This window comes from Antedon mediterranea, chromosome 3, assembly GCF_964355755.1.
Source record: "Antedon mediterranea chromosome 3, ecAntMedi1.1, whole genome shotgun sequence".
Lineage (NCBI taxonomy): Eukaryota > Metazoa > Echinodermata > Crinoidea > Comatulida > Antedonidae > Antedon > Antedon mediterranea.
In genome coordinates, this window is record NC_092672.1 from 11,501,789 (window position 1) to 11,515,356 (window position 13,568).

The following is a 13,568-nucleotide window of genomic DNA, read 5'->3' on the forward strand; positions in this document are numbered from 1 at the left end:
ATACATTTTCAAATTGTATTTTTTTTACTATATTCCTGATCTTTTTATAGAAATTAATACCTTTTCAAATAAACAGGATGTTACCTTCTTATACTCTTAAACATATATCAAAACTTGTGACTATAAATTATGTAGAATTCATCTTAAATCAAACGGTAAAGATACAAGTCTAATACCAGACTTTTCAAAGTTTTAAATAACATCGTTAACCAAATTCTGTTAAATCTTTTAGTTATCGTAATTCGACCACAGTCCAATATTCAAATGCGACCTATTTCTATCAATCTTACAGTAAGGATTGTTCTAAAGAGATTTCTTTTTTTCACAACAAGATCAAATCGAGATCTACACTGTAATTCTGTTCTGATTTCTGTGCCGCATTTTTCTTTCGCGCCGCGGCTGTTGAAAACTTGACAAATGTAATAACACTATATTGAATTTATCTTAAGGCTGTTAGGCTTTAATCAGCTTATAGTCTGAATGTCATTGTCCCTGATTTCACAAAGATATATATATAATAATAATCTACTGTATTGTTTTACTAGAGAAAAGTACTAGAATAGTGCCAATAGATGGCGCTATTGAAAAAAATATCATTCACAGTAAGAAAAATATGCCCAGTGCAAAGTTATTTTTACGCACTTTAAATATAGTCAAACTTGTTCTGCTTACTGCTACAGTAGGTACAATCCAATAATGTTTAGACTCAGATATTTAGAGGCCTGCTTTGCATTTGTATTGGAGTTACTATCACATTATTGTAACAGAGAGAGAAAGTAAATATGATTTGGATTAGTTTACTTTCCTGTTTCATAACTCAACTATTTTCTTTTTAAGATGGAAATGAAGGTTTTAATGAAAGCTCTTCAGTTCTCACATTTATTGAGAAAAATGTGTTATATTTTGATGCTTGTTTCCTTAAAGACCCATTCTCTACAATTGTAGACATTTTGTAAAAAGTATGCATATATATTACTTTAACAACATTAAACCAGGTCATAAAATGTACGTTTTATGGTAAATTATGATAACAATATAGAAACAATGCACTACAGCTTGTGTCGAATGTCTTCTCGTGGACGGTCTTTAGGCCTAGCCTAACTAGGCTTAGTTTTGTAGGCCTTAGCTGGTAAGTGGCAGTAACATACGGAAATTGTACGCTAGACATAGGAAAAAAGTTATCGCAATAGGACCACATAGTATTTATTTTTACATTAAATGTAGTTTTTGACCTTAAATTAGATCTAAAAAACGTAGGGAATGGGACTTTAAGAAAAAAGGAGGAATGAAGAACAACCAGATAAAGATTTAGAAACTCTTCTAATAATATCACTATATCTTAAAAACAAAACGCAAAAACAGTATAATTGACGACATAATTGAAGAACACTTATATAAATATTGTATTTATAAGTGATACGTTATCAGTAAAGAGGGGAAAAAAGAAATAAAAATAATATTTAGATAGATAAAAATTATTATTGTTACAAACTATGCAAAATCAAGTATGAACACAAAAAAGAAATTTAATGGCTACTGACAACCTGTTAAATAACATTTCCTATAAATGTAAGTCAGGGTTTATATTTATTTTATAAATGATCATAAAATATATATTGACTTATATATCCTTTGGGCTTATCTTTTATTAGCCATATATATTATACCTATTTTTAGTAGTTGACAAAAAAGTAAAATATACAGAAATTAAGTACTTTCTAGAAATAAATTGACAGATTTATGTTTTTAGACTAAAATGTTGCATTTGTGTAATCTTGTAGATGCTGATGACAATACTCCATTCGGAATAGGACCAATTGTAGCCATGGCTGCCGCAGCGGTGTTTATTTTCATTGTGATACTGGCCATTATCTACTTGTCCGTGAGAAGGAGGTTTGTATTTCTATTTAAAAATATTAAAAAGAATAGATGTGCATTGTTTTAATTTTTATGTATAACATAGCTCTACTATCAATAATTGTTTTTTATATATATAATATTCCTAATAGCAATAAATCTGGGGATTTATTGATTCATTCATTTTGATGATTTTGTATATAATAATTGGCTAATATTTGTATAAATGTATTTCTTTATTAATACATATCTTTAAATAATTTTAATTTTAAAATGTGTCAACAATTTAAACTTATTAACTTTATTTTAAACATCATCTGTGAAAAATGATGTATAATTTGAATGCATATGGAGGAATTCAACAAGCAAATATTACTTTAGTATTACTATCATTTAATATACATTCATATTGTATATATTACAAATTAAACCTATTACATCTTACCATGTACGCATAGTATGTCCATAGAGCTTGTTATCAACTTATTGTATTCACTCTTGAGGGAGTGGAAGGTTGTTGATGTAGATTCTTGACTCTGTTTTGATTATGTCTTAAATATAATAGTACCAGATTGTCGTAATAAACCTTTGCAATGGGTTGAAAAAATAAGATTTATAGATCGATTCCTAAACTTGCCAGTTTGTAAATTATCCATGGCAATTAGTAAAACAAATAAACCATAAAAGAAACAAACTTGTGACTTTTCTGCTTAAGAAAGTGAATCCAGCGCAAAATGAACCACATGCAACAGTGATTTTTCGGATTGTAAAAGTACCTCAGTTAAGTTTTACTTGGCAGTAATATAGTAAAATGGTGATAGTTAACTACTACTCTTTGCCATTTTGCTTGTATTAGATAAGATAGCTTACTCTCACGGCCTCATCATTCGAATGCAATGTAAAGATGTAGATCCTCTGTATATACTGTACATTACACTATTTGAAAAACGTGGAAATTGTCTTTTCTCCCGGTGTGCTGATGTTACTTTGCCGTAAATACAAGAATTAAAGTGGTGGGATGGTCACAAAAAAGTGGGACAATTTCTGTGCGGGCCACAGGGGTTTCAAGGCCTCTGTCAAAAAGTGGTCAGGTGAAACCTTACCAACTGTAGTAGTGGCTACGGCCCTGTGTTAGCTTCTGCACTGTGGCTTCCGCAAATAAAATATGGCCAATCCAACATTTAAATTTATCAAGGCATGGTTAAAACTTTAATACTTAAAATATAGTCAAAACATTGATTCGGGAGTCTGACATTAACAATCAGGGAAATGCAACTGGTAAAGCAGATAAAGAAACTAAAGAGTAGATTAGTTTTACGCATTTTTCAACATATTTCTATCTTCACGCTTCAGCTATTCCAAGTTGGATGATCGTTTGTATGCTCAGATACCACTTTCTGTTCGCTATTGGTAATTGAGGATGCTCTTTATCTTAAACCCTCACATTTGATTGGTTAACGGCATGTTTATCTACTAAGGCTCTGTCTACACTATCAAACTTGTTTGACAAAAGAAGTGTGATGTGGCCAAATATGGTAGTGATATGCCCAATTATGTTTAGTAATATGACATCATCATGCCCATACTGTATATGGGCACATCACATTTTTTTGTCACATACATTTTGATAGTGTAGACAGAGCATAAGCCTTGTTTTTGTTTTGTATGTTGCCATTTAAAGTATGCCATGTATTTTTTTTATTAAAAAATGTTCACATTCATATTTCATATGTGATAATGTTCTATTTTGATTAAAACTTATTGAAATCTATTGCCTGATTTTAAAATTCACCCCTTTTATTCAAAAGACACCCTAAAATGATTTTTACTCATTTTTAATATGTATGTTAAAAATTGCATGATACAGGACACGTTTTTTTTTTCTAAATATATTATTTTTAATTTTAAAATTGTATATGTAATTCTTATATAATTTATTTGATTATTATGCATTTTTCATGTATATATTTTTAAAATTTAATTTATAAACTAACATAATGTGTGAATTTAACAAGAACATTTATTTTCAATATATATTTTGTTATTTTGTTATTTTGTTTTATATATACTGCATAATTTGAAAATGAATTTAGTCCCTTTCAATGTTGACCACACACTCACTCAGATTCAAATTTACCCCCTTTGCATTTGTATCTGTTTGGTTTCTTTAAACCCCCTTATCTTTTTTTTAAAGGCTGTGGACTTTAAATTAATTTTAAGTTGCACCTTACTGAACTGTATTCAAATTTTAATATTTCATATCTAATCGACTCCACTTTAATACTGTATTTAAAACTTTCCTTGAATTTTTCTTGAACTTTGCCATTTTCGTTGATAATTTATTATTTTTTATGGTGAAATAAGTCTTGCTTTCAGCTTTATTTTAAATCGCTGTAAGCAGTAAAGAACGTTGTTAAAGAAAACTGATGAAGAATTTGCATATTCTTGAGAAAATATTTATCACTCTAAATATTGAGAAGGCAAAATGCCAATTTAAGATTTCTATTATCAAAAAAATATTTTGATTGATGAAATTGTTTTAGCAGGCATGTCAACATCAAAGGGAAAATCGCGTTCCGCATCTAATTAACACATATGTGTACCAGCTCGCGCAGTGTTTGATCTTGTCACCATAGTAACAGAAACCGTTGAAAAATCACAAGGGTTTCAAATTTAACATTAAAACAAAATTTTAATTCTGGTTTATACTTCTGACAGTCTCCAAGGTAATAAATGTATGATAGAATATAAATTTGTATGAAATATGCTTTATGAATAATTATTTTTAAACTGAATGTTCTAATTTTGTTTTCTCATAGGAAGGGGAAAGACCCGTTACCATCAACAGAGGGAATCATTTATTCAAACTCAAATGGTGAAGGTTAGATTAATCTCTTTAAATATTACATTTATTACATGTTTTTTATAAACTAATTCTTAAGCAATGGTAAGGTAACGTTACTATAATAACTGTAATTGACAAGGTTTGGCGTAACATAATTAGAAAATATTAATGACTTATATTGTGTCTATCTCTAAATGGAGGAACCTTTAATAATGATTTAATTGACTGGGAGTATTCTACTTTGCCATTTGTCTTACTTTCAATGAAACCATAATCTTAAGATAAACTTTTGAAATACATTTTTAAATATAAAATATTTTTGTATATGTTGGTATAGTTGCCCTTCCACAACTGAGTAAGCCTCGGACGTATGTTGACCCCAGTATATATGGTGACCCTGACAGGGCATTGAAGGAGTTCACAACTGAGATAGAAGCAAATTCAATCCGAATCATTGCTGTTATTGGAGGTGGTATGTATTCTGTTTGTTATATTCAAGTGTTGTGAATTTCTGGCAAAGTATACATCTTTTATATAATAATTCTTGCTACAATTATTGGTGTACAAATAATCATCATCAGTACAAATGTCCATACTAGATGTCTTTACTATAAACTATTAACAAAAAATCTTTTTTTATAAACCCAACCCTAACCCATCCAAATCACCTATAAAAAAAAAGCGACATCACCTAAAGCTAACCCTCTAAAAAAATGAGTACCTAAGTTTTACAAACTCGTGCTCGTTGCATCAGCTAGTTGATTTGCTTAAGGTAAAATTGACCAATTGACATAACTAACTAACTAATCATTAGTTAGTTACTTCAAACGTCATAGTGGCCTCTATTCATACAGTCATATAATTCATTCATTCAATCCTTTGTTTTTGGAATCTCTGGTCCTTAGAAAATAACGTAATTACGTATGTTACACATGCAATACAGGCTGTAAGTTTTAAGATGTTTAAAGTTTAAACTATGATATTGATTTATTTGGTTTTGTATTCAATATTATATTTTACACCCATAATAGTGGTCATTTTTTCTGTTTTTTTCTTTTATCAATTTGCAAGTTTTTAAAATTTAAACGATGCAAAATAATTTAATTTCATAATATTTTTTTAATATGTAGGTGAATTTGGTGATGTGTGTAGTGGTTTCCTTCGTCAAGCAGACAGTTCAAATCGTAAAGTTGCTGTGAAGATGTTGAAGCCTGGCGCGTCCGAGTCTGACCGACATAATTTCCTGTTAGAAGCTTCTATCATGGGACAGTTCCTTCACCCAAATGTCGTTGAACTTCTTGGCGTTGTGACAAAAAGTGAGAAGACAACACACCTGTTGTAGTGGTGTTTAAAATAAAATTGTGTTTCTTCTTCAGTAGAATTTGTGTCTACTAGTTAATTGCTATCTTATGCGAGAGAATACAATTTAGCATCTGGTTCACATGAACTTATGACCATTTTAAATTCATAATCTACATTTCAAACTAATTCAATTAGATAACCGGGGCAATATTGTGAAGCGCTTAGAAGCTTTAAGCAAAGCGCTATATAAGATTGACATATTATTATTTTTATTATTACAATCAAAATGTTATTGAATAGTGAATTACAATTTCTCAATTCATTTTGACATTGTGTGTATTTCTTACAATTTTTATAGCTCGTCCAGCGATGATTATTACAGAATTTGTTGCAAATGGAGCACTGGATACATTTCTTCGTGTAAGTTAACATCTAGTATATTTTTTTACAATTCAAGAAAATTAACACAAATTTGTTTATTTAAATAAGTTTGCAACTAAAATGAAGAACTTGTAGATCTAGCTTCGCTTTCTTAAAAAGTTGAATGATGTCTTAAACATGCTCTGTCTATCTTATTTTATCTACTGTCCCCTTTCATCCACTGTCTCGATGGGAAAGATCAATATTCATTATATCATTCTATAAATGTTATACTAATTTTTAGTTACGGTTTTTGTCATTTTGTAGTCCTTTATTTGGAGTGTCGAAAAATAACTTTTGTAACATAAAATTGTAATTGTTTACTCTTATTTTACTTTTATTAGCATAAATGCCAGTTGTTGTTGATTGTAGATTGTTATTTCTTACCTCTATAGGAGCATGATGGCCAATTCACAATGGTACAACTCGTAGGTATGCTTAGATGCATAGCATCTGGTATGCGCTATTTATCGGAAATGAACTATGTACACCGTGACCTGGCAGCCAGGAATATACTCGTAGATGAGACTCTTGACTGTAAGGTCGCAGACTTTGGTTTATCGAGAGAAAAAGAAGAAGGAGCATATGAAACAAAGGTAGTGTTATTTTCAATGATGAGATGCAAGTATCTCACTATTGTACAGGGTTGCCCCCCGGAATACAACTAGGGTGTTATAAAGTCATTTATTTATGGACGCTCCTACACATAGATGATGCCCACACAATAAGAAGCATTCCAAGTTTTGTGTAATTTCGTTTAGTCTCAAAACTTGATTATTATTATTATTATTATTATTTATTGCCAAAAACCAGTTACAAACAAACAAAACACAGAAACTAAGGGAGTAGGCAGGAACCTAAAAGTGAACTTAATCACTATAACAAGAGTTCAGGTTCCGTACTCCCAAAGTAACAACAATGATATAAAATAAACTATATAAAAATATTTAAAAAACAAATAGACGAATCAACAGTGTCAATATAAAATAAACGGATAAAATACATAATAGTCGATTCAGCAAAGTCAATATAAAACATGTGATTTAAGTGAATTTAAAAATATTTGAAAACTGTCTAAAATTAAAGAATTTGATACTACTGGACAGGAAACAGCCAAAGAAAAACCGGTCAAATTAGTTACAGCCAGAAGGTTTTAAGACAACATGTCACAAGAAACTAGGCTGGCATATGTATGTTGGTTTGCTAGTCTCTATGTAACTTTTAAAAAATCCAAACGTTGAGGGTGCTATGACAAATCTGGGGCATCAATTTTGGTAATAAACCAGTCACTAAAGGCATTATAGCCATTGTATGTTTTGTTTATTATTAATATTATCAGGAGAGTTTAAAAGGTCTGGATATTAAAACAAATAGTATATGTATATATTTTGTTTCCTTAATAAAATTGTCTCTAACCTTTTTGTCTCAATGTTTTTTGTTTTTTTTGTTACAGGGAGGAGGAAAAATCCCAGTAAGATGGACGTCACCTGAGGCAATATCTTACAAAAAATTTACTTCTGCGTCAGACGTATGGAGTTATGGGATCGTTATGTGGGAAGTCATGTCCTATGGGGAGCGGCCATATTGGAACTGGTCAAACCATGATGTATGTATTAATTTGTTATGAATGAGAAGAAATACAGTTTATTGTTTAACACTACAACCATGAGCCCTATTCAGGAACAGCTTTATTGGGGGCACTTGATTGGGTACCAGGGGTGTTCCTTTAAGGTAGTTCTAGCATTATACTCCTCACATGATTTTTTATACAACAAATTATGTAAAATACAATGTCCTGTGTAATACATATAAAACTGTGGTGTAAATTTAATTTATAATTCCTTAAAAAACAGAGAGAAATAAAACGAAATATGGTTTATGCAAAGCCGTCTTGCAAATTGAGTCAGTAGGTTGTAATATTAGGCCATATGAAATAAAGAGCCCAACAAATTGTCCCCTTAATAATAAGGTTGTTTCGTGAATAGGAGTATGTCTTGTGTACCAATAAACTGTTTTAAACATTGACATCTTTTTTTCTGGATTGTTGTGCAGGGTTTTTTTTCCCATTGACAAAAATGTTATTTGATTTGTTTTTTGAACTACAATATAAACTTTTTGTTCAATTTTTCAGGTTCTACAAGCTGTAGAAAAGGGATACCGTCTTCCACCACCAATGGATTGTCCTCAAGCTAGCTATCAAATGATGTTAGATTGTTGGCAGAAGGACAGACTTCACAGGCCAACGTTTGGCACTCTGGTATCAACTCTTGACAGGCTAGCTAGAAACCCAAGCATACTTTTGAGCATGGCTAAAGTTAGGTAAGTACTTGCAAAGACAAATATTGTATCCAGTACTTTCACTTTCTTGCTGGTTGTAAATAAAGTGGTCTAGAATGCCATTATCATTATTTTAAATTCTCCATTTACCCTCATTTTCTAATCTGTGCATTGAATCCAATTGGGAAGTGCCACCTACATGTTAACAAAGAGATAAGATAGAACATTAGTTTAGCACTTCATTTTACAATTTTTAGGGCAGGCTTCTTCATAAACAATACAACATGATGACATGCTTTAAGAGTTTTCCAAATCATATAAAATTATAAAGTTTGAATTGAAAAAAATGTTTTTTTTATACTTGGTGACCTTTTCAGTTCAAGACTGTTCTCCCAGATTAGCATACAACGAGAGAATCCCTCGAATTTACTTACTTATCCTACTCCTTTATCGTGCGCATTTTCAATGTATGTACAATGGATCAATGGCTTTGTCCCACCTGAAGGATGAAGCAGTGGAAGTATACAAGCAGTATGCCTTTTACAGTATTGCTAGTCCCATATCCCTTCCCTACCCTTCATGCCATCCTGCTCTATCAAATATATCTTTTTTCTTGTGAAGATGGAGAATACACATTTATTTGTTGTTTTTATATTTTTAGAGAGAATCCTCTTGATGCTGCCATGCAAGAGATGGCCAAGTTCCAGAACGTAGAAGAATGGTTAGATAGCATGAAAATGACACGATACAGAGATACATTTGAACATGCTGGGTACGTGAAACTACGCGACATCGCTCACCTTTGTGCCAACGACCTGCCTCGACTCGGAATTAATCTTGTTGGACACCAGAAAAAGATTATGAAAGGGATTCAAATGATTCGAGCACGTATGGATTCTAATGGCGAAACATTTGTATGATGTTAGAGATGTGTATATTAGGTATGACGTGATTATTAAAAAGCGTCAACAATTACACTTTTAATATAAAAATAAGGATTATATAATATAGATAAATTAAAACTGACAGAACAAATGAAATATAGTGATAAGATAAAGAAACTGGATTAAGTTTAATATGCAAATTTATACTGTGTATGGACATTGGTTGTAATATATGCATAATTATGCATACCATTTACATAAAATCACTACGAAATAAAATGTTATTCTCTGACATTTGACATGTTGTTGATTTCAACATTTTTTTTTTTTTAATAATTTTTGTTGTGGGGTGAGGGAGGAGGGAATGATAATATTAAATTAAAGCGCAAGGGTGAAATCGGTACAATAAAATGGTTTTCTGTAAAAATATGAAAAATAATAAATTTCAAGAGTTGATATTAGGTAACGATGACACTAATTAATACCAGACCATTTTTATTTTAAACAAAGAATGGACTTTAGAAAAATGCATAAAGATTATATCCTACAATAAAATTGTATAATATCGACAAGACTTTAACTTGTAATTTATACAAAACAAATGGGGATTGTCTTTAAGATGGAGAATTTTATGTTAAGATATATTATCAAATTTGTTTGATTTTGCACAAAGATTTACCTAATTGTATCAGGTTGCACTAAGTAGAAGACGAAAATATTTTCATAAAATTGCATCTTCAAACTTCTGTAATTGAAATGAACATAAAAACATGAAATGACATTTGTATAATATTTAAGATTGTTTATTAGTTTAAAAGTCGATTTAAGCACAAACCTGTCTAGATTGGTTAACATTTCAGAGGGACTATTTTTGATCATTTGAAGTACAATGATCCAAGATGTTGGCGCCTTCTCGTAAAGTTTACTGGAACTGGAATTGGCACACATTTATAGTTGGTTAAATGTCCCAACAGATTTTGATTAATATATGTATATGAGTATATATTATAAATAAAAGTAAACCAAAATAAAGGAAAAATAAATATAAAATTGCCAGATGAATGACATAAAACAAAAATAAGTAAAACTGCTTTATCTGACCAGGGAAGAGAGAAAGTACATAATTTCACTCTTCCCTTATCTGACATTGTAACAAGAGGAACCTTCTAAGCGGTAATTTATCCATTGAAGATAAAATGTTTTTATATTTTAATTTCACTTCGTCCACACAGTGGCAATTAAGGGATAATTGTACTGAAATGTCATAAATCTTGCTGTTTTAAGAGTTTCAAGATTTAATATTATAATAATATAAGTATACAAAATATGTATATAAAAATTTTAATATCTTAGTGTGATTTATTTGAAGATATTTGAAAGAGATGTAAGTATAATAGGTGTGTATACCTTGTACTTGCAACCTAAAATAAAAAAATAGTTATAAGGAATTATATTTTTATTTAACTCTACTGAATTCATTTATGAAACATGAAATGTTCAGTAATGCAAAGTTTATAAACTTGTTTAAATGTTTTATTTTTAAAATATGTAAAGTACAGTTAATGTGATACATTATCAACATCATCAGTGGCCTGTTACTTAAATTGTAATATTTTTGTTATGATAAGCATTGTTGTACAATAAGCAATAGGCCTATACATATCATTGATTACTCAACACTCTGAATTTTGATATTGTATTTTTTCTGCGTTTAGGAGAAAAAAAGTATTTTATGTTGATTTTGACATGTTTCATTATAGAAGGAGTTTTTACGAAACAATCAAAGTTTTTATTTAGCCTGATTTATGTTTTATATTTACAGTATTTGTTATACTTTTGCCTTTCCAATATCTGTCCGAATACTGTAAAAATACAGTATTATTGTTATCATCAAAATCAATATCATTATTATTAGCATAAATTAAGTTTATTTGAAAATCATCATTGTTGTCTTCAAAATCAGTGCCATGTTCTTCTTAACATCATCAGGATCATCATCATAAGTGTCATTTGTCAACTTTTTTCAGTAATATCATTATCATGATGGTCTTGGAAACAATATGATTATCATTTGTTGTATCAACATCATCCGCATCAAAATCATTTTTTATTTTTTGTCCAATGGCAGAGACATTTTATAAATTGGCCAATTCTCTATTGACATGGTTACCTGTAGTGTTAATTTGTGTTGTTAAGGATTAAGTCCCTTGCATTGTTGATTATTTTTATATGTGACTTTTATAAATTCGTCTCTGGTACCTCATTTCCATTTGCACCAACTTTTAAACTACTGACAAATGTGAATAATGATAATTAAATTTTGACTGGCAGTAAGAGCGATTAAGATAAATATGATTGTGACTTTTTTATACAGAAATATTCTCGCATAGCCTAGATTAGTATACAGTAATTAAAAGCTCCGCTCGTAACACACTGTAGGCACAATCTTAAATCCGTTTTCACATGTCATCCTTCTTTATCATTTCGAGCTTCCATTCTCCTATTAAAATACCTCCTTGTAGAAAACATATTTTATATTTGCTGTGAAAAATACTAGATTTATATATTACGCAATATGGGTGTTAGTAAAAAAGAGAGTTTGCAATATTGTCATTGTAGAACATTTTGTTTGATATATGTGACATATTTTGTTGATAAAAATTACAATAAGAAAATTTGTTGTCTGGGTTTTAAAACCATGAATAGGTGACCTTTGACATGAAGATCCCATCCCTAACAGAATGCTGTATTGATCTCTTGACTCAATAGTTTAAAAATTAGTTCTTGCATATCAATCCTTGTTAAATTACTTACGCCGGTACTTTGAAAGTTTTATAATGCTACTATTCTAAAAGAAAAATTACTTTTACTCTTTCTTTAAGAGGCTATTTTCATAGGTACTTTAATTTCATATTTTTATCACTTTATTTACACCTTACCTATTTTTGTTTGTTTAGGAATGTTTTTTTTTTGATATGCCTTTTATTTACTCCTGGTTATATTTATTAATTCACTGTAAAATAAGTATTTTTAATGACTGTGTTTACTGATTTTAATATTTGTTGATTCAACCAAAGTTGAATAAGTTTCTTTTAGAGTCTTTCTGTAAAAAAAAAGATATTGTCTAGAGTGGAGAGGATTGATAAGATCCTCCAACAAATTGTTGTAAATAAGATATTAGCCAAAAATGTTGTAAAAATTGCAAATTTTACCCGGGTTGATCATCCAGTCGACCAATAGATTATATTAAAACGATAATTTGATTTAATCTTTTTTTAAAGGTCGATTTCAAGTAGAATATCTTTCGAACTAGCAATATAAACGTAGCATGGTTGGTTGTAATTATGGAAAAGAAATAAAAATGCTTGTTTAAAAAGTGCCATCTTTATATTATTTTTTTGTTGTGAAGTAGACATACTTTGTAGCCATTTTGAAGAAAATATGTCTGTGTATTATTATCAAATAGGTAGCATTTTGAAAAGGCCATATTTTGGATGATTTTGTCAAAAAATCGGCAATTTGTTTTTGGTCTTATGACACCATAAGAAATAATACGTTAATATAGCACTACTAGTACAAAATAACTGAATTTTAAAAAGGCCATATTGTTTATGTTTTTGCAATTTTTTTGCAAAAGAGGAACCTGATAATGATTTATTTATTGTTATTGATATAATTAATTAACTATTATACAATTATATTGACGTGATGCCCACTGGTAACCAAGGTGACAGCAAGCAACACTGATGGAGAAATGTTTAATATTTTCCTCCTAAAAACCAAGCAACACTTATGGCAATGATGTTTGTCATATGACAACAAAAGTCTACATCTACTCTGGGAGTTCAGGGTATTTTTCAAGATACCGATTGGTTGTTGCCCAGAGAACATAAATATTGATTCCGGTGCCTCGCGCCCACCTCCTCGTTTTCCAACTTTCAAAGTACGACAATAAAGTTAGTAGTTCCACGGAGGATAGATTG

At 30.1% G+C, this 13,568-nt stretch overlaps 1 protein-coding gene across 2 annotated transcripts in view; it reads left to right on the top strand.

Annotated features, from left to right (window-relative positions):
- LOC140044872 (ephrin type-B receptor 1-B-like) overlaps positions 1-12,983 on the top strand; it is a 171,845-nt gene extending 158,862 nt beyond the window's left edge. For both annotated transcript variants that reach the window (XM_072089563.1, XM_072089564.1), the window contains 10 exons: positions 1,782-1,893; positions 3,211-3,267; positions 4,677-4,738; positions 5,040-5,174; positions 5,833-6,018; positions 6,363-6,424; positions 6,820-7,020; positions 7,878-8,030; positions 8,556-8,743; positions 9,363-12,983. In XM_072089563.1, coding sequence (XP_071945664.1) covers positions 1,782-1,893; positions 3,211-3,267; positions 4,677-4,738; positions 5,040-5,174; positions 5,833-6,018; positions 6,363-6,424; positions 6,820-7,020; positions 7,878-8,030; positions 8,556-8,743; positions 9,363-9,621 — 1,415 coding nt within the window. In that variant the 3' untranslated portion in view covers positions 9,622-12,983. The remainder of the gene's footprint in view (positions 1-1,781; positions 1,894-3,210; positions 3,268-4,676; positions 4,739-5,039; positions 5,175-5,832; positions 6,019-6,362; positions 6,425-6,819; positions 7,021-7,877; positions 8,031-8,555; positions 8,744-9,362) is intronic.
- The last annotated feature ends 585 nt before the right edge of the window (positions 12,984-13,568 follow it).